The sequence below is a fragment of the Lissotriton vulgaris genome, chromosome 4_1 (genome assembly GCF_964263255.1).
Source record: "Lissotriton vulgaris chromosome 4_1, aLisVul1.2, whole genome shotgun sequence".
Taxonomy (NCBI): domain Eukaryota; kingdom Metazoa; phylum Chordata; class Amphibia; order Caudata; family Salamandridae; genus Lissotriton; species Lissotriton vulgaris.
This window is the reverse complement of record NC_141691.1, coordinates 1678192243-1678218844: the sequence shown is the minus strand read 5'-3', so window position 1 is coordinate 1678218844 and position 26602 is coordinate 1678192243. Positions and strand designations below refer to the sequence as shown.

The 26602-nt window shown below is 43.9% G+C and overlaps 1 protein-coding gene across 2 annotated transcripts in view; it reads right to left on the bottom strand.

The window, feature by feature from the left end:
- WWP1 (WW domain containing E3 ubiquitin protein ligase 1) overlaps window positions 1–26602 on the bottom strand; it is an 866202-nt gene that overhangs the window by 652811 nt on the left and 186789 nt on the right. For both annotated transcript variants that reach the window (XM_086965959.1, XM_086965960.1), the window contains exon 9: window positions 23296–23470. In XM_086965959.1, coding sequence (XP_086822085.1) covers window positions 23296–23470 — 175 coding nt within the window. The remainder of the gene's footprint in view (window positions 1–23295; window positions 23471–26602) is intronic.

Sequence of the window (26602 nt, the reverse complement as noted above, 5' to 3'; positions counted from 1 at the left end):
GAGAAGATGGAGAGGCCTAGGTACCGATTTGATTGACATCATTTTAGAGCAACGTCACAAATATAGTACGTTCCTGACTCCACGTCATGTTTCAGTCCCACCCCCAGTACGACAACAATATCACCTAGACAGACAGAATCCCTTACGAGAAGTACATCCAATTCGGAAGCCAGATGATACGCTTGAACGTGTGTTTGTATACGCTCCTTTGACTAAAATGGAATTATTAGAAATGAAGAAAATTGTACCTTGTCACGATAAAGACCCAGCAGGGTTTCACCGTGAATTAAAAGACATGTTACTAATGGGCGATTACACATATTCAGACATTCTTAAAATGTTAAAAGTATTGTTGCCAGCAGGGATTTATGAAAAACTGAAAGAGAAGGATTGGGAGGTGGGAGATAAAAAGATTAATTGGACCGAATTAGAGGACGAAGAAAAAGGACGTACCCCAGGTTTAGGTCTTGGGGACAAGACTAAAGCATTACCAGGATTATTAGTACAAGTTTTGCCTAGATTATTGACAGTTAAAAAGGAAGATTGGGATGCAATCTCAGCCTGCAAACAGAAACCAGACGAAGACACTAGCGATTTTTATTCTAGATTCGAGAAATGTTTTATTATTAATAGTGGCCTGAAAACAAGTAGCGAGTCGTATCCACATCTTTTTGTAACTAAATTAGTTGAGAATTCCTTACCTCAGGTTAAGAACAGAGTATTGAAAGTCGAAAGTACATGGCAAGCAAATACGCCTTTCCAAATGTTACTGATGTTACAGTACCACCAGAATAGAATCAGAGAGGAACACGATCATGAACAGAGACGCATGAAAGACACTAAAATGAAAGTATTAGTTGCCCAGTCTGTTCCAGCAGATGGTCAGAAGAGGGGTAACATGCAGAACACCCAGACTAGTCGTCCTACAGGTCCTGTTAAAGGTAATTGCAATTATTGCAAACAGCCAGGTAATTTTATTAGTGATTGTGCCGTTCTGAAACACAATATTGCTACAGGCAAAACGAAAGAAAGACCACGTCAGCCTAGGCCAGAATACGTTCAACAGAATATTCAACAGAATCCGCAACCTGCTCCACAACATGCACAGCAACAGACCGTAGTGGTACCCCAGCCTCAACCCATAGCGGCAGCACAACACGTTACACAGCAGATGTACCAGTATGCACAGTCAGAGTATCCAGATTATCAACAGTATTCATGAAACAGCCTAGAGAGGGAAGTGGGTTTGCCTCTCATCGAGATTCCTGTAGATCAAGAAGGTCCTTATGTACATAGTCGGGTATTAGGAAAAGACAGAAAGTTTTTGATTGACACAGGGGAAAGCAGAACTACCATTAGTCATGACGAGGTTCCAGGGGCAACCCTCTCAGGCTCACAGAATGTTTCCCTTGGATTTTAAGGAAAACCTATTGTTAATGAAGTATCGAAACCAGTTCCCCTTGCAGTTGGTCCATTGTCCCGTACTACAGATTTATTGCTCACGAAGTCATGTCCAGAAAACCTGCTAGGTATTAGAACGCTGAAGGCTCTAGGAGCTGTAATTTGTTGTTCTCCGGAAGGAGTGAGATTGTTCTTGCGTGACTTTAAGGGTCACTATGTGTTGAGAGATTTTGATCCCCGATTACAGAATGTACCACAGCATTTATGGGCACAAGGCCCTACTGATGTAGGTTGCATGCATATTACACCGTATCGTGTCACACTCAAACCAGGAGTAGTTCTGCCCAGAATCCGACAATACAAATTGCCACCTGAGGCTGTAGTAGCCTTATTGAAAATCATTGACGAGCTTATTGCTCAAGGAGTGGTTGTAGAAACTGACTCCAATATTTGTAATTCTCCAATCATTCCGATTCTCAAACGTACTGATCCAAAAGCACCCCCTGTATATCGTCTAGTGATTGATCTCAGAGAGCTTAACAAATGTATCATACCTCAGTTTCCAGTGGTCCCAGATATTTCATCCCTATTGACAGCCATTGATTCTGAAGCGGTGTTCTTTACTGTAATTGATCTCAAGAATGCCTTCTTTAGTGTTCCCATTGATCCGGAGAGCCAGTATCTTTTCGGATTCAGTTTAAATGGCCGAAGCTTTAAATTTGCACGTGCACCTCAAGGGTTCACGGAAAGTCCGAGTATCTATAGCCAAGCATTGAAACGACAACTTGACAGTATCCATATGCCTGCTAACACTGCCCTACTTCAGTACGTCGATGATCTATTGATCACCGCCCGAAGTGAACAAGAATGTGAACACGCATCCCTGACAGTCTTATATTTTCTGGCCGACAAGGGACACAAAGTTTCTCCTTCTAAGCTGCAATTCTGTGTTCAGCAAGTTGTGTACCTTGGTCACTTGCTGTCCAAGAGGGGGAGACAGCTTACACCTGACCGCATCCAGTTAATTGTACATATGCCACAGCCCAAGACACAAAAAGAAGTACGGGCCTTTATAGGCCTCACCTCTTACTGCAGACAATGGATCCCTCAGTACGCATATCTAGCCAAGCCCCTTATACAGTTGACAACCCAGGAGGCAGCGTCGTCGACTGTCCTCCCTTGGACTCAGGAACATACACAAGCTTTTGACGACTTGAAGAAAGCCCTATGTCAAGCACCAGTTTTAGAGACACCATGTTACAGCAAGTCTTTTACACTTTTTGTCACAGAACGCGAGGGTACTGCATTGTCAGTACTTACCCAAGATCAAGCAGGTTCACACAAACCATGTGCTTATTTTTCCAGTACATTAGATCCAGTAGCCCAGGCTCTGCCTGCGTGCTTGAAATCAGTCGCAGCAACAGCTCTAGCAATCAGACAAAGTGATTCCATAGTATTAGGACATCAATTGACAGTACAGGTTCCCCATTCCGTTGAAGTTCTTTTAAACCGTACACAGACTCAGCACTTGACTATAGCACGACTGACAGGTTATGAATTGACATTATTCCAGCCACACATAGAAATCAGACGCTGCAATACACTGAATCCTGCTACACTTTTACCGTTAAGTACAACTGACCCTATGGCACATGACTGTGTGGAAGTCATTAACACTATGACAAAGCCCAGACAAGACTTGACAGATATCGCATTACCAGATCCAGACCTGACACTTTATGTGGATGGTTCATATATGAGAACAAGTACAGGAGAGTTAGTGGCCGCGTATGCCGTGACCACTGAAACTGAAGTCATAGAAACACATCGTATTGACACCCTGTCTGCCCAAGCAGCAGAGCTCATCGCTCTGACCCAAGCTTGTATTCGAGCCAAGAATAAGAAAGTTAACATATACACAGATTCCCGTTATGCGTTCGGAGTTGTACACGACTTCGGAGTCCTTTGGCAAGAGAGAGGTTTCTTAACTTCACACGGGGCCAAGATACAGCACGGTCCCCTCATTCAAGCTCTGTTAGAAGCAATACATTTGCCTACAGCAATAGCCATCATGAAGTGTAAAGCACATACGAAAGTCACAGACACCATTTCCCAGGGTAACGACCTGGCAGATCGAACAGCCAAACATACAGCTCAGACTCATACTCATACGACTGATATGACAAAGGCAGTAGTTCCAACACATTGCATGACAGTTAGGGATCCCGCCCTAGATGTAATTGACATACAGACACATGCAACCCCAGACGAAATCAAGAAATGGACAGAACTAGGAGGGATCCAGACAGAACAGGGATGGATGACGAAGGGAAAACCAACATGGTTTCTCCCCGACTCTATGGTTCAAGTTATCATTAACACAGCACATAGTCCTGCACATTTAGGAGAAAAGGCCATGTTAGACAGTATTCAAAACCTTTGGTTCAATAAACATTTACGAGCAGCAGCAAAACAGAAAGTGCGTACTTGCATGATCTGTTGTCAGTTCAATCCAGGCAAAGGCATTCCCGTCGAGCAAGGTGGATTTCATCCTCCTGATCACCCTTTTGAAGTCCTCCAGATGGATTATATCCAGATGGACCGTTGTCGAGGATTCAAGTACGTCCTCGTAGTTGTATGTGCACTTTCCCGATGGACAGAAGCATATCCAGTTCCAGATTACACTGCCCCGACCACTGCCAAGCAGTTGGTTCGTGAATTTTTCCCGAGGTTTGGTTTGCCTCGTGTCGTGTATTCAGATAACGGACAGCCATTCTCGTCCGAGCTCATGAAACAGGTTTCCCTTCTGTTAGGTTATAAATGGAAGTTCCACTGTGTTCGGCATCCCGAAGCAGCTGGATTAGTAGAAAGACACAATCAGACTCTGAAAACACGTCTTGCCAAGGTCTGTGCAGAAAAAGGGGTAGACTGGATAGTAGCCCTTCCAGTTGCTCTCTTCTATATGCGAATGTTAGCCCATTCTAGGACAGGGCTATCCCCGTATGAGGTGGTTTTTGGCCGGCCACCGAATATGTGGGGGACGCCTCTGCCCCGTAAATTGACCGATGTTGACAGTAATATGCTGACAGATTACCTTGCTTCCTTGATGTCTGCACTACAATCATGTCGTTCACAGGTCGCAGCAGCCTTTCCGGACAACACTCAAGTAAAGCCACATGAAGTCCGGCCAGGTGATTTGGTTCTCGTGCGGAATTTCGATCGGAAGAGTCCGCTGGAGCCCCGCTGGAAGGAGCCGAAGCTTGTTTTGTTAACTACAAGGACTGGAGTCAAACTAGAGGGCCGTAAAGGCTGGCTCCACTCGAGCCACGTGAAAAGATTCCATGGACTTCCGCCAAAAACTGATTCCCAGGACTCTCACATTCCAGACAGTGATACTAAACTCCCCCTGGTAGAGAAAACTCCGTCCCAGGAGTACCGATTAAAGTTGAGGTCTAGTAAGTCAGACAGTTTAATTGTTTAAGTCCCCCCCTGGGTGAAGCGGTTAGACAGGTTCCTGACATGTACAAGCTAGACCCCCATAGAGAGAGAGATAGACAGGAGATCAAGAAACAGAAATATTGCAAGAATCTCTGGAGCAGATGTATCGTTACTTTAATTGTCATGTTTATTCTGAGTCTTACGATTATATGCCTAAGCTATGTTTTACATGTATATTTTCCTATACAAGCACATTCTTCTTTCAATGACTCCGCAGACCACACCTTTAGTGATCTGCCCCCGCATGAACTCTCATATCGACTTGCACTGCGTAACAATTCATTCATCCGTATGTTGCATCATTCCCATCAGACCAGCAATGCTACTAATTGCTGGGTATGTGGCCGACTCCCTCCCTACCAGAAGATGGCAGGAGCCTTGCCTCTTTTTCCTTACCCGTTTACACATAATGGTTCATGTGGTGCATGGTTTACATTAATGTCCTCATTAGATAGTAAGTCCCAAGTTTCTCAAGGTAATTGGATATGGGGAGACCTGAATACCGTTATGCATAAGGCATGTTTCCCTGACAAGGAGGGTCTTCCCCAAATGACAGGTACCGATCTGGAAAACGAAGTATATGGATTAGGCAATTTTACACTTAACCTCATGATTTTGAATGTTCAATCAGAAACTAGTTCGAACTTACCCTCAATTTCAGTTTTACCAGTGAAGGGTGACCTATGCGTTAGAAAGAATGGTTCAGTACATCTAGGACACAGCGATTGTAATACAGTTATTGAATTCAGTGATAAGGGCAAGTCTACATTCAAAGCTTCCCGACATTCCTATTTCATTTGTGGCCTAACAGCTTATATAAGTTTACCTCCAGACTGGGATGGTACTTGTTACATTGCATTCTTACTGCCACCTGTTTTCCTAGCCCCACCTGATTATCATAGAAATTCACATCTCGTTCATATTAGACCTAAGAGAGATCTCCCGATTGTCGATTACACTGAAACAACATGGGAACAATACACAGATTTCAATAAAGGATTCTTCCCTTATTTAGGCACTGTTTCAAATAGTAAATTGATACGTAGATTGACCAGAACCCTTGAAGCTGTAGTGAATGAAACTACTTTTGCCCTAGGTAACTTAACGGACGAACAGTCTGCTATGAGACTTGTCGTTCTTCAAAATCGTCTCGTCCTTGACGTCATCCTGGCAGATAGGGGCGGGGCTTGTAGAGTCATCGGATCTAGCTGCTGGTTTTTCATTCCAAATAATGCACCGTCAGTATATAGAGCCATAACTCGGCTCCACAAGATTGCAAGTCAGATACACCAGAATCCAGGCACCTGGACTTGGTCCGGTTGGCTCTGGAGCGTGTTATCAGCCTGGGGATGGAAAGTCCTATCCTTCCTTGGCATAGCCCTCCTCATAGTATTCAGTTGTTGCCTATGTCTACAATGTGGGCCGGCGATTTGTGGTCTGTGTGCCACATCATGTATTCCCCATCCAAGCCCACGTTCTAAATCCCGAATGAAAAAAGATGAGCAAATGATGTTATATGAACAGATAGATGGACTCATGAAGATTGATATATCATGAAGGGTCCGTAGGGGACAAGGAGGGAATGAGGTAATTGAAATTTTTATGATCAAGTATGTCCCCTATCGTGTACCCCAACGGCTCCATGTACTTGCTTCAAGTACATGTAATTTCCCTCCATGACCGAATATGAAGACCCAAATACATTTGCGTCCAACGTTAACATGTCCTCTTTCAGATCCACCATGAATGGATCGATAATTCAGTTCCTAACCATACCATGCCAACGTCTTTACCTGGTACACTTTTACGGTTTTCCTGGCTCTGCCGAGCTAGGCCCTGATTTCTGTCTCTAAGCCCTTTCTGCCTCTTGCCTCTGAAAGCTGCAGCATGGACGCGTATCCCTGACCCCTGCCTTACTTCCTGCCAAGCGAAGCGGTGCCTGGCTCAACCTGGCCTGCCTGCCAAGATCGTATTTTGCCTTCAAGTTATCTGTTCAGCCTCCTCGAAAATACATTCCTGTCTAGTGATTTAGGTAAACATCTCCCCGGCTGAAGAGCAAGCTTTCCTGTCTCCATGCAAGTAATTTTCAGTTCCCGTTGCCATAGTAGGCCTATGGCCCCTGCACGTAGACATATATGCACGCACCAGTATTCAGTATAGATTAGCCTCTGCCCGAGAGACCTTTTACTCCAGATAATACATCCTCCAAACATAAGATATCAGATATGTTATAGGTCCAGGTCGTTCTGACATCCCAGACTTCTGTCTCCTCTACTAGTGTTAAAGTTCTCCCCAGTTACACATCTATGTCACGTCATGCAAGCTGCGCGCGCATCCGCATTTTCTGCTGATCCTGCAACTTTCTCTATGCACCCACCCACATGTGACGATTCCTATGACGTTTCTCTGACATGTACAGTGCACGCCTCCGTGTACGCCTATTATACGCCTTCTTTCACGCCTCCTGTTACGCACATGTGTTCTTATCTTCTTTTTTCACCTGTTACGCCTACTGTATTGGATACAATGATGTTACTTTACTATATATAATGTGTAATGTTAATAAAACGTTGACTGTCCCTTCCCGAACCCTAGTGGTGACGGAACATGATCTCCAACCTCGAGGTTTTCTTCCCATTAAAACCCGTAAGACTCAGATACCACGGACTCTGCCTCTCATTTTTATGAACTGTCTTGTAATGATAATTATATGGAAAAACAGATTAGGTAAAATATTTACCACACATGTACCATGAGGTGCTCCCTGAAAAATCTATCGCTGTCTAGTGTGCTGCCTGGCGGATATCCACCAGCCTGCCACCACAGATTAGTTTAACTCCCTGCAGAGTAGAGTCCATGCTGTCTGAGGTCAGAAACAATGTCTGCCCCAGAGGAAGGTGGTCACGCCTCGTCCACCAGGATGGTTAGTGATTTCGCATATCGAGGTCAGGGACTTCAAAGCTCCTACCGCCTTGTTTTGTACACATCTCCAGGTTGACCTAACCAGTGAGAGCCTCCAACACAAGCAACCCAACAGACAAAACACCTCTGCACCTGAGCCCCTTAGCCCAAGTCTTTGATGGTGCACCCTTACCCCTGAGACCCTCAAGAACCGAGCCCCCCCCCCTCCCCCTATCCCCCCCACCTCTCCTTGGGTTCTGACGGACTTGTCCTCAAGTTCCCACTTGCAACCTTTTCCTGGTACGGGTTTTCTACATTGACTTCAGCTGTAGCAATCAAGACTATCCTTGTGACCAGCACCTCTGCATCCAGACACACCAGGGAAGGTAAACCAAAACTGCTGGTGGTTCTAAGGAGAGAGATCATGCATAAGAGGAAAAAGGGATAATAAAAGATACTGCAACAGCCACAGGCATCCGTGGAGGGGAGTGGGCGCATGTGCATCTACAGCACTACATGCCACGGACAGATGCTTACAGAGTAAGTAACATTTTCAAAGCACGTGTGACTGTAGATACACATGCTGTGCATAGATTACAAAGCAGTCCTCCCAAAAAAGAAGTGGCTAGCCAGTGGGTGTTGCAGAAGATTGAAAGAGTGTAGGGAGAATTGCCTGATAAACATTAGCTTGTTGGTGGACTAGGACATCTGGGACATCCACACAGTGATGTTTTGTTAAAGTGTGCGTTGTGGTCCAGGTATCTGCTTTGCACGTCTGCTATAGGGATGTTCCCCAGGAAAGCCATAGATGCTCCTTTCTCCACAGTCGAGTGTGCAGAGTCCTCTTAGCTTTAGCATTGCATGTCTGATAGAGCCTTCCCTTTGGGGATTCGCAGAAAGCGACAAATGTTGTCATTTTCTAAATGGTCTGGTTTTATCAACTTAGTACCGAGGGCTAATCCAACCAAAGCATGGAAAGCTAATTCTGCAAGTGAATTAGGTTTTGGGAAGTGAAACTACTTTAGGGAGGTATTTTTTATTGCTGTGCAGGACAATCCTTTCTCTATGTACTTGGAAAAAAATGTCCTAACAGGGTTAATGCCTGAAGCCCAATGACACGTCTGAGTGAGGTGAAAGCAACCAGAAATGCCATCTTCCAGGATAAGAACTGAAGAGGGCAGGAGTGGATGGGGCTCAAAAGGAGGGCTCATGAGTCAAGCAGGTACAATGCTGAGATTTCATGAACACGCCAGTGGGACCCGGGGAGGAAAGATCCTTTTCTGATCCTCCATGAAAGTTTTAATGATGAGAGATGTGTTGTCAATTCTGAAAGTACGCAGCCACTGCAGCTAGGTGTAACAGTATGTAGGTAATGGCCAGACCAGAAACTTGCAAGTGAAGTAACAGGCAATGTCCTGTACTTTCGCTTTCAAACTATCAATATTTTTTGAGTGACAGTAGTACATAGATCTTTTCCACTTGGCTGCATTGCAGGCATAAGTGGTAGTTTGTGTGCTTCCTTGAGAATTGTCTTGCATTCAAGGTTAAGATTAAAGTAATCAAATTCTATGACCTCAGGAGCCAGATTGCAAGTTGCGGGATCTGAGTGCCTGATTTCTCCATGGTCCTATGTGAGAATGTCCAGCTTGTTGGGGAGCCTCTTGCCCGGAACCACAGATAGCTCGAGCAAAGTTGTGAAACAGGACTGGCAGGCCCATGTGGGTACCACTAGCATGAGTCTAAGGGATGCCTGCCGAAGCCTCCGAACAAAAAGGAAGAAGAGGGAGGAGGAAGAAAAGCACAAGCAAATATCCCTGACCAGTACATCCATAGTGCATTGTCGCTGGGCTGTGGGTGAAGGAACCTGAGGGAAAGTTTGGGCATTTGGCATTTTCTGCTGCTGTTGCTAACATGTCCATCTGTGGAAACCTCCATCTGTGACAGTAGCGGAGTAACTTGCGGATTGAGTTCCCACCGCTAAAGGACTTGTTGCTGCATCCTGCTGAAGAGGTCGGCAAAATATTTGGCCAACTCTGAAAGATATTGCACTAGCAAATGAATTTTGTGGCAAACAGCCCAAGCCAAATGCTCTGGGATAGAGGAGACAGTTGTGGAGAGCGTGTCACCCTCTTATTCCTAAAAGTAATACATGGCTGTCATATTGTCCTTCCGTACAAGAACAACCTTGCCTATCAGTTGAGGTAGGAAAGCCTTCAACAATAGGTGAACTGCTAGAAGTTCCAAGAAGTTGATGAGGAGGTCCTGGTGCTTGGCTTTCTTGTAACCCTGGAAAATCAGATTTTGTAAATGAACATCCCCGCTCAGTAAGGGAGGAGTCTGTTGTAACAATTCTCTGGGAACCAGGTCGAGGAAAGACCACCCCTGCAATTAGTTGATGGTGATCCATCACTACAGAGAGCTGTAAGTGTGGCGGTCGATCCACACTAGATCACCCCAATGGCCCTCTGCTTAAGACCACTCTTGCGCTAAGCATTCTTGCAACAGATGCATGTGAAGCCTGGCATGAGGTACTATGGCAATGCAGCATTTGGCGATAGGTGTAGCTCCTTTTGGTGCGCTACCCCTGCCTCTGCCTCTATAGGCCCTCTAAAATAACCCCATGGGGAGCATTGCTGGCCCTGGATGTGCAGTTAGGATGTGGAGTCTTCAAGAGAGTTGATCTTTGACCCTCTCAAGTAAGGTATGCGGCAAAAGAGGCCATGGAGAGCAGGTGTTTGAAGTGCCCCCATCGCTTTGGCAGTTTCCTGTATTTTTTTACCTTCTCTATATGGTTTGTTCTACTGGAGGACCAAAGAGATGCTGACCATCAGAAGGCATATTCAGCAGGTTCTGTTGAACTTTTGACTTAAAGCTAGAGATACAGAGCCAGGCGTGTCTGCGTAGCAGAACACTGGAATTTACACCCCTCGCAGCAGTGTCTGCTGCATGTAGAGCACAGCATATAGAGTTGTTAGATATCTGCTTGCTTTCAGAAATTATCTTTTGCTCCATTTTTTGCACGTTAGCATTTATATATGGCTAGAAGGCCAACAGAATGAGCTATACGCCTTTGGTTGGCCACCCTTTTTCCTTCTGCATATATGCGTTTACTTTTTATTTCTGGTGGAGGGGCATCCCCACTAACCTGGGAGTTGGATCACTCACAGGCACTGGTGACCACCAGAGAGTCAGGCAGGAGCTGAATGAGTACTTAGATAGGTCATAAGGGGAGACTTAATATTTTTATCCACCCTAGGTGTTCTAACACTAGCGTGGACAGGGTCTTTAAAAATGTCAGGAGTGTGACGTAACATGTCCTTGAGCATTGGGAGTTGGGTGGTGAAGGAGAGTGTTTCAAAGAAGAAGTTCTCCTCTAAGGGCTCAGTGTGGACTTCCACATTATGAAAGGAGGAGGCCCTACCAATGAGCTCCTGATAGGACGTAGAAACATCCGGGGGGGGGGGGGGGGTCGAGGTCTGTGCCCCCTGGTGGGTCTACATCGTAGGAGTCCCATGGGTCACCATGCGGAGGAGTGTCAAATGGGTCATCAACCTAGAGATCCCCAAGGTGTGATGTCAAGAGGGTCCCCTGGAGAACCTTGCGGGAGGACGAAGGCTGAGGAAAAGGGTGAGGAGATGGTTGTGCAAGGGGGTGATGGGCTGGTAGCTTTATCTGCTTTCTTGCATTGTTTTGCTGGAACTGGAATGTCAAAGGACAGCTGACGTTTTGGGGGTATGCCAGCAGGAAAGGATGATGCAAACACAACAGGTGATGGACCGAATGTGGATCAATGTCACACACTCAACCCAGTCCAAAGATCTGGGCCCAAATCCATCGTTTTTTTGCACTCCACACCACCCTGGGTTAGACAATGGCGATATGCAAATCAGCTCTGACCCTGTGCCCCATGGGAACAGTCCAGTCCGAACTACAAAAGCCATGTCCTTCCTAGAACGGAATCAAGCATCCGAGGACCGGACCGGTTTCGAGGTAACACCTCTCATCAGCCCGGCTAGCTTGACTCCAGTGGTGTGGAGTGCCTGGGACCCACGTCTGGGCATCCCCAGCGCACTTAGGGCGGAATATGCAAACACAACAGGTGATGGACCGAATGTGGATCAATGTCACACACTCAACCCAGTCCAAAGAACTGGGTCCAAATCCATCGTTCCAGCAGGAAAGGATGAAGCCTGTGTGGAGGTGGAGGACTAGATGTTTCTACCTTCATTCAAGCTCCTACTGTAGTTTATGGAGAATCACTTCTACTCCGCTGGTGTCAGACCAGCTGCTTGACGCAGAGGCAGGACGTCAAAAGTGGTTTGTCGGTGCCGACCATGGCCCAAAGGCAGTGGTAGTCCGACAGCTTGAATCTGGTGCTCGAGAGTGCCTGAGTGCCCTTGAGCTGAAGGCTGTTGGATTGAGAGTGGTGTCGAGGATGAGAGGGTGCTGTACTCATGGACTGCTGTGCTGACAGAGGGTCCTCGATCTCCAGGGCAGAGCAAGAACTTTCTTCAGGGAAGAAAGTCTCTGTATCTGAAGTCGACTATTGTGGATGATGTTCCCCTTCGATGTCCTCTGGACTAAAAAGGTCTCAGGTGTCGTCTCCACCCCTATGCAATATCTTGAGTCGACGAGCGTGAAGGCCGCAAAGAATCTTGGAGCAGAAGGATTCGGTTGTGTTCTGGCGACAGGCACAGATTGTAGCCCTGATGGAGATAGGTTTGAAGATATTTTGCATGGTAGCACAGACAGTACCAAAATAGAGTCCATTTTGTCAATGTCTAGGCATGATGGAGAGAGGCAAAGCAGAGACGGGAGGAGGCTGTGAAGGGCAAAGTCAGGAGGGGACACAGCCGAGCCGGGCCTCACTCAAGCGAAGTAATCAAACGTCAGCCCGAGACAGAAAGAAAGGGAGATGCAATTGTAGTTAAATACAGAGAGGGAAGGAACTGTGCGAACAAAAAAGAGCAGCACAATGGTGTCGACCAGAACAGAGTAGTACACACCTTAACAAAAAGGCGTAAAGAAAATTATCAAACAACGAAGTCGATGACCATGTGCATTATCACCACCTCTGAACACAAAAGACTTCTTCGAAGAAAAACAGCCTGTACACATCCGGGCCCATTACTAGATGGCAGGAGTATTTACAGCTGTTGTACATACCGCCACACATGCCTCGAACATTAGATTTAACTCACATGCAGACTTTGTTTTGTTAGGCTATTACCTCCTCCAGACATTAAGGATCAGTGTGCCAATTCATGGTAGAAAGGAAAGCATGCATTCATTATTGTAAAAGAGGCCTAAAAAACACCACACTCAACTTGCACATTCTGTAATGTCCCGTAAGTGACTCACTTTGAAACTTAATATCGAAAATCAGAATAAAGTACCTCTAATACTAATAATCCTAACTGAGATTAGAAATAAACAATCCTTACTAAGCACTAGTCAATGTCAAGTAAGTGTTTGTTGGCTCCATATTTACTTTTGCCGCATTACTCTCTCTACTGAAAGGCAAGTCAGATAGGGAGGGGAACAGAAACAAAAAGTAAACTGTAATGGCTAAAAATATTGAGAACTGCTGCACTAACTCTTTTGAAAAGTAAGCACAACTTAAATTTTCTTTCTCAAGGATGTCTCACCAAGTGCCTCGTCCAATCTTTTTCCCCTTCCATTTGATCCTTGGGAGGGGGGGAGGGGGGGGGGGGGGGGGACATGGCGGCCAGCTAGAAGGCGGGTCGCAGGAGTCCGGAACCAAGAGGAGCATTCTTTATTCGAAATGAGGCGAAATTAGGTGAAACTAAGTAATGTATTAGCAGGAAATGTGAGAGGAGGAAAAGAGCAGATTACGGACGATTAGTGTCGAACCGAGTCACTTTTGAAGAGGTAACTGGCAGCTGGGGATTATGAAGACAGCGTAACACGCCGTGGAAGTCTCCCTTGCTGGTTAAGTGGGTCGTAGGTAGTGTCGGGGCAGGGGACGGCAGAGCAGCACCAGTCCCCCAGAGCCAAGTATTCAGTTAGAAGACCAAACAGGACGACAGAGAGCTGCAATTGAAACTGCAAGTAAACCTGCTCCTGCACTGGCATTTACCGCAAGTCAGAACAAACGAGCTACACTGCTGAATGAGGTAGGGGTTTTAGGTTGTGTTTTTCCTGACGATTCCCCTACCTCTGTTCATCCCGGTTTGAAGTGCATGAGCCCTTAATCTAATAGAGGGAGAAGAAAGGGGTTGGTGAGTGCTAAGGAGGGTCCAGGTTTGTCCAGATACACGCTGAGGAGTACTCAAGTGGCCAATCTTGAGGAAGTAGAAGCAGTGGTAACCTCAAGTAAAGCAGATTCCGGAACAAAAGCAGAAGGAGTTCAGGGGATTAGAGGCAACCAAAAAGCAGTTAAGATAACAAGGGAACGGGTGGTCAAGGGAACAGAGACAGGGGCAGCAGCACGGAATAAATCAATGAAGAACAGGACAAGTGTTGAGCATAAAATTAAAGTTACACCTTCACTCAGAACATACTTTAAAATTTTACCGAAGAGTATTATTCTAAGTTATAGTCTTCAGCCAAGGATGGATGAGCACCCGCTTGAAAGTAGGGATAATCGGATGTCTCAGCCCTCTTCCTCTCCCTCTGTCTCGGCCCCCACTATGGTTTCTAATCAGGCCCCAAGTATGGGAGACTGGTTAATGATGTTTCTCCAAATCGCTATCAGGTTTTGGCCATAGAACCGGCTCCAGATGATGATTTCTTAGGCTCAGGCCCAGCTAAGGACCCGGTAGCTCACGAGGAAGAAGATACAGCTATTAAGCCTATTAGTACAGAGCAGTGTTCCCATCGATAAACTCTTCCGCAAGATGACACGTCTATTGTTAATCTCCTTACAGCTCTTACGACAGAAATAAAAAATTGTTTCGAAGTCTCAGAGTGTACCCAGAAAGACATTAGAGGTGTTTGTGACAATTTGGAGTAAAAGTTTGATGACCTAAGTTCAAGGACGGTGATCCTGGAAGGGGAAGTAAAGATTCTTAAAGAAACAGTAGAGAATAATGCAGCCGAACTAGAGGTCCTAAAAAAGAGAGAGAGAGAACAGGAGAGGTTAGAAAGGTTAGAACATTTTCAGAGAAGAAATAATATGAAGTTTTTGAAGATACCAGAAGTTAGGGAAGGAGAGGACATTAAATCCTTTATTGTTCACCTGTTTAAAAAAAAGCTACTGATTGAGGAATCGGAGGAGGAGATAAGTAAAGACATACAGAGAATACACAGGGACCCCTATAGGCCTAACCCAAATAGGGCTAAACCCAGGAGGATTTTGGTAAATTTCTTGACGTACTCCCTTAAGGAGAAGATTCTGTCTCGTGCCCTGTCATAAAAAGGGGATGGAGATAAACTTCAATTTAGATTTGATATTTAGAGCGAAACGGCAAATAGACAATGGGAGCTGGGCAAAAGAATTGAACCTCTTAGGAAGATTGGTGCGTCAGTGCAGCAAACATTTTCAGTGATGTTAAAGATGATGTTTAACAAGATGCACTCTTTCCGTTTTGTCGAAGAAGTGAATAGGTTCTTGGAGGGTATGCAGGCAGGGTCCCTGTAAGGAGCATAATTCCTGAACAGGAAAAAAAAAGTGTTAAAAAAAAAAAGTGACTGTGTACAGCTTTATTTTAAGTCTGCTTTTCTTTTCTTCTCTTACTTTGATATACTGTTTTGTTTGGTTTCACTTGTGTCCCAACTCTGGTGGAAGGGTTCCTAAAAGGGCTTCCTATGTTGTAAAGTCAGAGAAGGGTTTTCCTGGGGGGGGTGGGAGGTTCTTATGTAGTGAGGGGCAGGGTGGGGAGCATCGTGGTAATTTTTTTTTTAAATCCTCATTTGCCAGATTAATATTTTAGTTCCAAGTCAGCGTTTGATTCAGCATGAAATTCCCAGATATTGTCCAAGAAAGTAGTTAACGAGATAAGAATAATCTACTGGAATGTGAACGGGTTGCGGGTTAGGGCAAGACGAGAAAGAATATGGCCGTATTTGAGGGACTGTCTGGCACAAATTATTATTTTGCAGGAGACCCACTTGACAGAGGTTGAGAGTCATGATTTTTTTAAAGTAAAAAAAATGGATCTCCAGTGCACTTGTAACAAACCAGGTGGCGGTGACTAAGGGGATTGCAATTTTGATTAAAAAAGGGATGGACATTACAGTAGAGGGTCAGGTGTCAACTATCTCGGAAAGGTGGCTGGTAGCCAAATTAAGGATTTACGGGCACAAGTACACGTTAGTCGGCTATTATGGCCCAAGTCAGGATGATACTGGTCCCCTTGAAGATTTATATCCAGAGCTACTTAATTTTCCTGATCCGCTCATCATGGCAGGGAATTTTAATGCCGTGATTGATCATAAGCTGGATAGATCATCAAACAGTAGAGCAGCAGTAAATCCAAAAATGTTGGCGTTGGTACATCACATGAATAAACAATTGGGCCTGTGTGATATCTGGCGACAGAGAGCGGGCCCTTGTAGAAATTATACATTTCATAATAGGAAATACAGCCATCATTCCAGGATCGATTATTTTTTAATGGATAATAAGTTAAAGGACCTGGTTATAGATTTTCTACATATAGGGGTACACCTTTCAGATCATTCAGCTATAATGCTAGGTATAAACCTGGCCCAGGAAAGACCTCAGTCTAGATGGACATTGGATCGCTCTATCTTGCTTGAGCCACAGGCTATTAGTATACTGAAACTAGAGACAGTGGAGTTTTTTTTATAATAACCGGGGCTCCTATTCGCTGGGAATAGTCTGGTATTCCTAGAAAGGCCTTTCTGAGAGGCAGACTAGGCTCTCTGGTAGCAGCTAGAAGAAGAGTATATCATTATAAGATTCTAGGTTTAGAGGAACAAATCCGGGTGCTGGAGTCTAGTCTGATATCTGTAGAGGATCAGGGACAACAGGATCCCAGGCTGAGATCGAGTCATTAAAAACAACTCTGTCTGCCACTATTCAGGCAAAGGTTAGGGAGAGATGGGAAACAAGTCGCTTAGAGCATTTTGAGTATGGGGAGGGAGATAGTAAGCTATTAGCCTGGAAAGATAAGAGCGATTGGGTTAGAAACACAATTAAAGAGATCAGGTGTGAATAAACTGGAGATTTATTATCTGATAACCAGGCGATTGAAAAAGCATTCTATAAGCATTATGAAGATGTTTATAAGGAGGATCTAGAGGTCACCCTGGAAGAAGTGCTTAGTTGGTTACCACAAGACTCGTATGAGCAGCTTCCAACAGAGAAAACTGGCCATCTGAATGGAGAGATTAGCACAGGGGAACTACTGAAAGCAATAGGTGAGGGGAAGAAAGGAAAGGCCCCGGGAGCTGATGGACCTCTCACAAACTTTATAGTGTCCTGGCGGATACCCTGGTACAAATTCTGTTACACATGTTTAATGCCATCTTTATGTCTAGGATGAGTTTCCCGATTCCTGGAAAGAGGCCACTATAACTTCAATCTTGAAACCTGGTAAATCCCCCAAAAATTGTGATTCATACAGGCCAGTGTCAATTTTGAACTGCAACTATAAGCTATTTACAAAGATCATAGCAGAAAGGTCAAATGTGGTTATTCCCTTGGTTGTGCATGAAGATCAAAAGGGCTTTATCCGAGGGCGAATGCTTAAAGAATTGACATTTAATCTTATTGGGGCAATAGATCTGGCCACCACGTATAGTCTTCCTTTGGCGGTATTGGCACTGGATGCCACCAAGGCTTTCGACAGTGTTCATTGGGTCTTCTTAAAAACAGTAGTCAAATCTCTTAACCTGGGCCCGAATATAGGTAAAGTGCTGGAGGGTATATATGCTGCGCCTCTTGCTAGGGTTTTAGTTAATGGAGCCCTGACAGAACCAGTTCAGATATCAAGGGGAACAAGGCAGGGCTGTCCTTTGTCCCCCCTTTTATTCAATCTGTATACAGAGCAACTAGCCAGACGGCTTAGGGGTAATGCTGGAATTCGAACGTTCAATTATAATGGCTGGAGCAAAAAGATTGGTCTATATATGCAGACGATATCTTGATCTTTACTAGTGAGGTTCATTAGTGCTCTTGAGGCTGTTTTAACTACTACTGATTTTGGAAAAATCTCAGGGTATAAGATCAATAAGGAAAAAAACGTGATTATGATTTGGAATCTCACAGCAGATGGAATAAGATGTACTAAGGAGATGAGATACCTCGGGGTGAGGATTAGAGAGGACATTGCTAAGCTCACTGAAGTACATTTCGAGAGAGTTAAGAAGGAAGTAGCCATCCTGTTGAAGAACTGGGCGCATCTCCCTCTGACCCTGTTTGGCCGAGTTAATCTTATAAAAAAGGTAATCCTACCAAAGTTTACGTTCCTATTCTAGTCTATCCCTCTCCCCTTTTCTAAAGCTTGGTTTTTGAAACTCCAGGGCCAGATTAGCTCTTTCATTTGGGCCTCTAAGGGGCCAAGGATTTCTTGGAAGAAGTTGAGAAGGAGGTTGGAAAAAGGTGGCCTAGCGTTACCAGATTTGCGGTTGTACTCGTGGCCTTTTATGTTAAAAAATGGAAGAATGCTTCTGCTTACACCATGCAATTCAGAAGCAGGCAGGCTGTTCGAGGTCCAGTTGAGAAGCCACAACTTAAAGGAAGGAGGTTTTATGTTTAAGTATGCGGACCCAAAGTTCTTCAAAAAAGTAAGGCTAAAAATCTTAAGAGGTATGGCTGAAACATGGTAGAGAGTTAGGAGAACGGTGAAGTTGCCATATTTTAGCCATTATGCTCCTATCTGGGATTCTCCGGGGTCCCCTGAATGGGCCAAAGATGTGTTGGCCTTACCCTTGAGGGAAGCGGGCCTAGCTGTTTGGAATCACCTCCTACACAAGAATCAACTGATGTCTTGGGAGGAATGTAACCAGTTATCAGATCAAAGAATTTCAAGATTTAAATATCTTCAAGTCCTGAGCTGGTTTCAATCCTCTAGTACAGAGATTGGAGGCTATAACGAATTTGAGGAAAAAGTCATCTCCAGGCAGTCTCCAGTCAAGGAAATCGCACTTTGGTACTGGTATATGGTGGACATGGAGGATGGGAACTTCAACCTCCCGGATGAACTTTGGGGCAGATGCTTGCGGTCTACTGCGCTGGAAGATCAATGGCAAGTATCTATGCGTACTTTATACAAAATAGTAAAACCTGCATACCTTAGAAGGAACCATCTCTTCACCGTCCACAGGGCTTATTGGTCTCCACGGAAGTTATCAAAGTTCGGCCGAGGAGGAGATGTGGCGTGCCCAAAATGTGGAAGCATGAAGGAAGATGATCTCCATATGTTTTTACTTTGTCCAAAGATCCAGCCCTTTTGGATGGCCGTGAGTAAAGCGCTCTCTCATGCTTTGATGATTCAAGTTGAGGAAAGCACTTTAGTAGTTATTTTTGTTATTGATGGACATTGAAAGTGTTAGAAATAAGAATCATATAAATGTAATATTTTATACGGTTTTATTGACCCGCAGAGAGATCTGCAAATTGTGGGTATCATCAATTCCACCAAGTTATGAAGACTGGGTATCTTCTGTAAAACATGTGGCAAAGTTAGATAGTATGATTAAGGGACGCAGCAGGCAGGAATTTTGTGCACCTGTTTTGAATTGGTGAAATTATTGCTATGTTAGGCCAGTGGTCCTATGATTACGCCTTTTTCTGCCTCGGGTGATAGCATCTCTCTTCCCATGGTGGTAGGTTTCCCTCCACCGGGTATTAATGCGTACAGGTTTCGACAGGGTGTGAGTCATTGATTAAAGGTGCCCTATAGCTACACCATTGTCGGTTACTTGTGTCAGCAAATGAGGTTATGGACATTTCAGCTGGTGAGAAAAGCGGAATGGTATGATAAAGGCAAATGAGGACCTAAAAAAAAAAAAGATCCTTTTCTCCTGCAAAGCAAACCCTCAAGGCTCTTCAGGGTCATCAGGCACCAAGCTGTAGCCTCCAGAATCCACTCAGTTATGGGCTGTATGCAGCTTTGTAGAGTGCACTATCGCAGAGATGGTATCTTGGTGCTGAGCAGGTGAGAGTATAACCAATCTAGGGTCTAGTGGGAAAGCTCAAAAAAAGTTCTTCAGTTTCTTGCAGAATTTAAGAAGTGAGGAGGAAGCTCTTCTATGTAGCCGCAGGTCATAACACACTTTAGGAGTGATGTAGCAGAAGATTACGGGATGTCTACATGTAAGAGTCCGGATAAGTGGAGGTGTCTGGATGGTTTATGAAAGCAGATGCGATTGTTGAGATACGCTGGACCAGTGTTAAGTAGTACCTTGAAAGTGTGGGTGAGGAGCCTGAATTTTACTCCTTTTGTGGATGGGGAGCCAGTTGAGCTCATTCAGGTGTGAAGTGATGCAAGTGTGGCATTGGAGGTTGAGAGTGATTCTGGTCCCAGAATTCGGACTTAAGTTGCGATTTTTGTTGATTGTGTTCCCATAGTCCACATTGCTTGTTAAGAGGGTATTTGTGACTGTTTTGCCGCTTCTGATAGGGAGCCATTTGAAAATCTTCTTTTCCGTCTTCAGGTTATGAAACATGAGATAAGGCAGCGTCGACCTGGAAGGTCATTTCAAGTTTTCTGTCAATGACGATCGTAAGGTTCTTGTCGGGGTGGTAGCCGGTCCTGGCTCGGTTGCCCACAAGGTGCAACCCACGGTGAAGTGCTCTTCCCGAAGGTGACAATTTTGGTCTTGTCGGCATTCAGGTTTAGAGAGCTGGTCTACATCCAGCGAGGGATTTCCGTCATGCAAGCACTGAACCTGATGTCAGTACTGGGTGTCTTGTCCTTGAAAAGACAATGGGTTGTGTGGTTAGCATATGAGAGGATGTTGAGGTTGTGAGAGAGGATTATGCTAGCTAGACAGATCACATATATGTCAAAAAGACTCAGTGTCTGGGTCCTTCCAGTCTGGAAGGGGCAAATCCATCGGAGTGCGTATCCTTGGATTCAGACATCATGTAGGTGTTGAATAGAGAAGGTTTGGGAGACCATGTCAAACAAGTTGAATCACAACAGTCACAACCTACTCTCAACCATCTCAAGACTGGGTTTGTTCACTCTAGCTATAATCATCATCCATTTATGCACATCTTGCCAATTTAAAGGTACTATGCTCCTTGTTACACCTTTATGTTGGTTACAGCTTTCTCCTTTGTAATAAATACACACCAGACCTAGGTTCAGACTCTCTTTGCATCTTTTACAAAGTCATTAATGTGTAGGCCCTCCATCACACTCTAAAGACTTAGATTCATGTTTCCTGTATATCCTAAGCTTCCATTCAACATAATAAACTGTTAGTAAACTTTCTCCACAAGTGCTAGAGGAACTCTGGCCCATAATGAGATCAGGGGATCCAAGACAAAACTACCTGAGCAACTCTTGTAGGGTTGTAGGGATGCCAGCCTACAACAAAGATAGAACCCACTTTCACAGTAAGCCATTTTCTGCTGGTTGCACAGCACGGACCGGTGCTGGGGGAGCACCAAATCTGCTGCTGCATGACTGGACCTCTATTCCACACTCTACAAGTCCAGTCACTGTCCAGGGTCCCTTGCACTCCCAGAACAACTGATTGATACTAAAGCATATTCATACACCACATTGTATGCACCTCGCTCACCCTGCTCCTTCTTACCTGCAGGCACTGAAATAGATTGGCCATGATCTAAACTCTTGAAACATCTTTGCAGCTCATCTTCCACCAAGAACAGCTGGACGTCTGTATGTAGTCCCGAGCCTGAGACCACTACCTTCATCCAATCCAATCCTTCATGGGGTTATTTTTTCCGGACCTAAACAATAATCAGGTGTTCCTTCTGTTTACCCCATTGCTTGTACCCTGCTCTAGCAGTCTCTACATTAGGTCTCGCAAATGGTAGAACTGTACTGTAAGTAGACAGCAACTAGGCGCTCCACAAAAGCTTAGCAATCCAAAAGTCTGGTTAGCTGCACATGCCCAATTGCGGAGTACCTTGTAGTTCAAGGAGTCAAACAAAGGATGTTCTCTAAACCAAAGATTTGTTATGTTTTTGCCAAATGGAGACCAATGAGGCCCACTTGGTATGACTTCTAAACTCGGACTTTATCCTCTTTGTTCCCCTTAACCTCTTCGGTGCTCAGGACGGCCCCGGCCGTCCGACGTCACGGTGGGCGTGTGCTGATGATGGCCGGGGGCAGTCCGAATCCCTCCCACTTATTAATTCTCCTGCACAGTGGGAAAATTTGTGCAGTGCCGGAGGGGTTAAACAACAACATTTGGGTGTATACTTAATTCTTTGGCGCAATCATAAGTAAGAAAATACCCATAAATCCAAATTGAAAGTTAATAATCTATTTTCTGGTAGTTATTTTGTTTCCTTGTGTCTAGGGGATTTCATACAGCATCGAAGAGAAGCCTGTTGACTCTAGTACACTTGCGGACAAGTTGAGTGTTACTCACTAAAAAGGTCTTTGATGTGTCAACACGTTCAGTATTTCTTCAATGAAATATGGACTTTATGCAGGAGGGTGGCAGACATTAGGTTTGTCTCTTCCGAATAATTCCAACAATCAATATTTACTTGTTTTGCAGAAAAGTTCCACAGCTCAGTCTCTTTTCCTCCTATTTTAAACTAAAGCAAAACAATTGCAGATTCATTGCCTACCTCTACCAATCTATTTGCAACCCCACTGCCCACAAAGACATTTCTTCTCCCATCAACCCACACTAAGTGTCATTCTACATATGCAGATTCCTTCTCTACCTATCACCAAGACTGACCTCATTTTCCATCCACCCTTTTAGTCCCTTTAGATCCAAACACAAGTAAAGAAGGGACCACTGCAGATGGACAGTACTAGTTAACGGAATGGAGGATGCACAGTAAAGGCTGACTCACATTCTGCAGGACATTGGCTTATTGGACAGTATTAAGCAGCATTTGCAGGTAATTGGGCAAATAAGCATGCAGAGCAGACTGGGGGGTAAACAGAAGACAGTAATAATTATGTTGGACGGTCCTGTGCACTGTTGACTGGGAAGACTATTACTGTACAGTACCTGCTGATGGTGTTGACTACTGCTCAGGACAGGCTATTGGGGTTAACTACTAAGGTGTAGTAGTCAACAGTTGCTGTGTCATATTACTGCTTAGAGGATACAGTACAATATTGGTTGATGGCAGTGATCACTCAATACATTGCTGATGAGAGGTCATTAACATCTCCGATTCACTGTTTGGGTTCATTATGGTTATCTTAACTGGTGAGTTGGGTTATGCTTTAGGTAATTCTAATGCATACAAAATGTTATGAATTTCTAATTATGGTGAATTTAACAACAATACAGGTAAGGTAACAAGTTACAGTAATAATTATTTTAGTCCAAAAATGGTCTCACTCTACCAGGATGCACCATTAATGTATTAAAAGTAAACAGTGTGAAAATTACCGAATAGAGGTATCGTTGGTTAAACTGCTGCATAGCACCCTGTAGTTGATTACGTTGAGACTGCCACTGTTCAAAATTCCTGACTGACTCCATTGTTGGCCGTTGCCAAGTTGTTGTCCTGGTGTTATGGTCCACGTAGTAAACTCTGCCGCGATCATCCACTCTACGTTCCCATCTAACAAAAAACATTCATTCAATAGTAGTTCAATGGCAAAATATTATCCTTGCCCAAGTAGGCCAAACATAGGCAGCATTTCGCAAGGATTCTGTCAACAACAATGCATTGTGAAGAAATGATTTACCTACATGATTTTCTTCAATATCTTAAGATTTTCAATGCAGTTAATAACGTATGTTTCCTTGACATGTTTTAACATTATTCAATCTTCCCTGATGCAAGGTTAGCCAAAAGATTGCCCAAAAATGCCTTTAAACTACAAACTTAACGGGGTATGTGTGTTCTACTACCTGGAAGTCTTTAAACAGTGAACAATATAAAACCCTCTTGTTCTACTTGCTCCTTTGAACTTTGCTGTTAGGTTTAGATTTGAAACACCTTTAAAAAATAAAAAAAAGAAGATGCTTATTTAAACTGAGAAACAAATGTAAAAACAAAATAATAAAGTGTGTGCACACATATTATACAGTGACAGTTGTCACTGTATTGAAATTGAGTTTAATGTAGTTACAGTTAGGTAAGATTTTTTACATCAAGAGTCTTTGTTTCGCTAATACCTTTGTTGCCACTTTACAAATCTACAAGAAAAATCCCCAAAAAAGTTCCTCCACCTCAGCTCCTTCAGTCAAGCAGAAGGAAAGCAAAAAAAACAAGCATTTGCAATGCAATAGGTCTCGCATTAGGAACGTTTGAGCTATTAGTATTTGTAAATGACACATTTTGTATTTATGTGTTGGGTTTGAAAATAGCGAAATTAATAGCTTTGTCATTTACAATGCCAATAGTTTTAACTTTCGCAAATGTGACACCTGTAGCATTTGTAATGCAATATGGGTTGTATTTACGTGACTTAGATATATTAATATTACAAATAACAATGGCTTTTAATTTTTTTTAAATAATTAATACTTAAATAAAAGTTATTGTAATTTATAATGGCAATAGCTTAAACTTTTGTAAATAACTTTTGTGAAGATTATGTTCAGTGTATTTTATTGTGACGAAAATCCAAGAACAGAAGTGAAATATTAACATCTTTTTGTGACATTTGTAATAAAGCTTGAAACATTGAGAGAGCATATTTTAACCAGTTGTTGTTGAATGGTTGCACAGATTGATGCTGTGGCGTTCAGTGATGCTGTGGTAGAACATAGTGATGTTGTGGTGCCCCTGAGTGGTGCTGAGTGATGCGATAGATAGATAGATAGATAGCGATAGATAGATAGATAGAGTGAGTGCGATAAGACAGATAGAGTGAGGGCGATAGATAGAGATAGATAGATAGATAGATAGAGATAGATAGATAGAGTGAGTGCGATAAGACAGAAAGAGTGAGGGTGATAGATAGATAGATAGATAGATAGATAGATAGATAGATAGATAGATAGAACAGAAGTGAAATATTAACATCTTTTTGTGACATTTGTAATAAAGCTTGAAACATTGAGAGAGCATATTTTAACCAGTTGTTGTTGAATGGTTGCACAGATTGATGCTGTGGCGTTCAGTGATGCTGTGGTAGAACATAGTGATGTTGTGGTGCCCCTGAGTGGTGCTGAGTGATGCTGTGGTGATGCGATAGATAGATAGATAGATAGATAGCGATAGATAGATAGAGTGAGTGCGATAAGACAGATAGAGTGAGGGCGATAGATAGAGATAGATAGATAGATAGATAGAGATAGATAGATAGAGTGAGTGCGATAAGACAGAAAGAGTGAGGGTGATAGATAGATAGATAGATAGATAGATAGATAGATAGATCAGAAGTGAAATATTAACATCTTTTTGTGACATTTGTAATAAAGCTTGAAACATTGAGAGAGCATATTTTAACCAGTTGTTGTTGAATGGTTGCACAGATTGATGCTGTGGCGTTCAGTGATGCTGTGGTAGAACATAGTGATGTTGTGGTGCCCCTGAGTGGTGCTGAGTGATGCTGTGGTGATGCGATAGATAGATAGATAGATAGCGATAGATAGATAGAGTGAGTGCGATAAGACAGATAGAGTGAGGGCGATAGATAGAGATAGATAGATAGATAGATAGAGATAGATAGATAGATAGAGTGAGTGCGATAAGACAGAAAGAGTGAGGGTGATAGATAGATAGATAGAGTGAGTGCGATAAGACAGAAAGAGTGAGGGTGATAGATAGATAGATAGAGTGAGTGCGATAAGACAGAAAGAGTGAGGGTGATAGATAGATAGATAGATAGATAGATAGATAGATAGATAGATAGATAGATAGATAGAAGGGTGATAGACCGAGATAGATAGAGGGCGATAGATAGAGGGCGATAGAGAGACAGAGTGAGTGAGGGCGATAGATTGATAGAGTGAGGGCGATAGATTGATAGAGTGAGGGCGATAGATTGATAGAGTGAGGGCGATAGATTGATAGAGTGAGGGCGAGAGATAGAGTGAGGGCGAGAGATAGAGTGAGGGCGAGAGATAGAGTGAGGGCGAGAGATAGAGTGAGGGCGAGAGATAGAGTGAGGGCGAGAGATAGAGTGAGGGCGATAGATTGATAGAGTGAGGGCGATAGATTGATAGAGTGAGGGCGATAGATTGATAGAGTGAGGGCGATAGATTGATAGAGTGAGGGCGATAGATTGATAGAGTGAGGGCGAGAGATAGATAGAGTGAGGGCGAGAGATAGATAGAGTGAGGGCGAGAGATAGATAGAGTGAGGGCGAGAGATAGATAGAGTGAGGGCGAGAGATAGATAGAGTGAGGGCGAGAGATAGATTGAGTGAGGGCGAGAGATAGATAGAGTGAGGGCGATAGATAGATAGAGTGAGGGCGATAGATAGAGCGAGGGCGATAGAGCGAGGGCGATAGATAGACAGACAGACAGAGTGAGGGCGATAAATTGATAGAGTGAGGGGCAATAAATATATAGAGTGAGGGACGATAAATATATAGAGTGAGGGCGATAGCTAGAGTGAGGGCGATAGATAGAGTGAGGGCGATAGATAGACAAATACATAGATAGATAGATAGAGTGAGGACGATAGATAGTGTAATTATGTGGCACTGAGTGGTATTTGGAGTGTACGTTGCATTGAGTGCAGTGTAATTATGTGGCGTTTAATCAGGGGTGGGGGAATTCCTATCTTGCGACGCC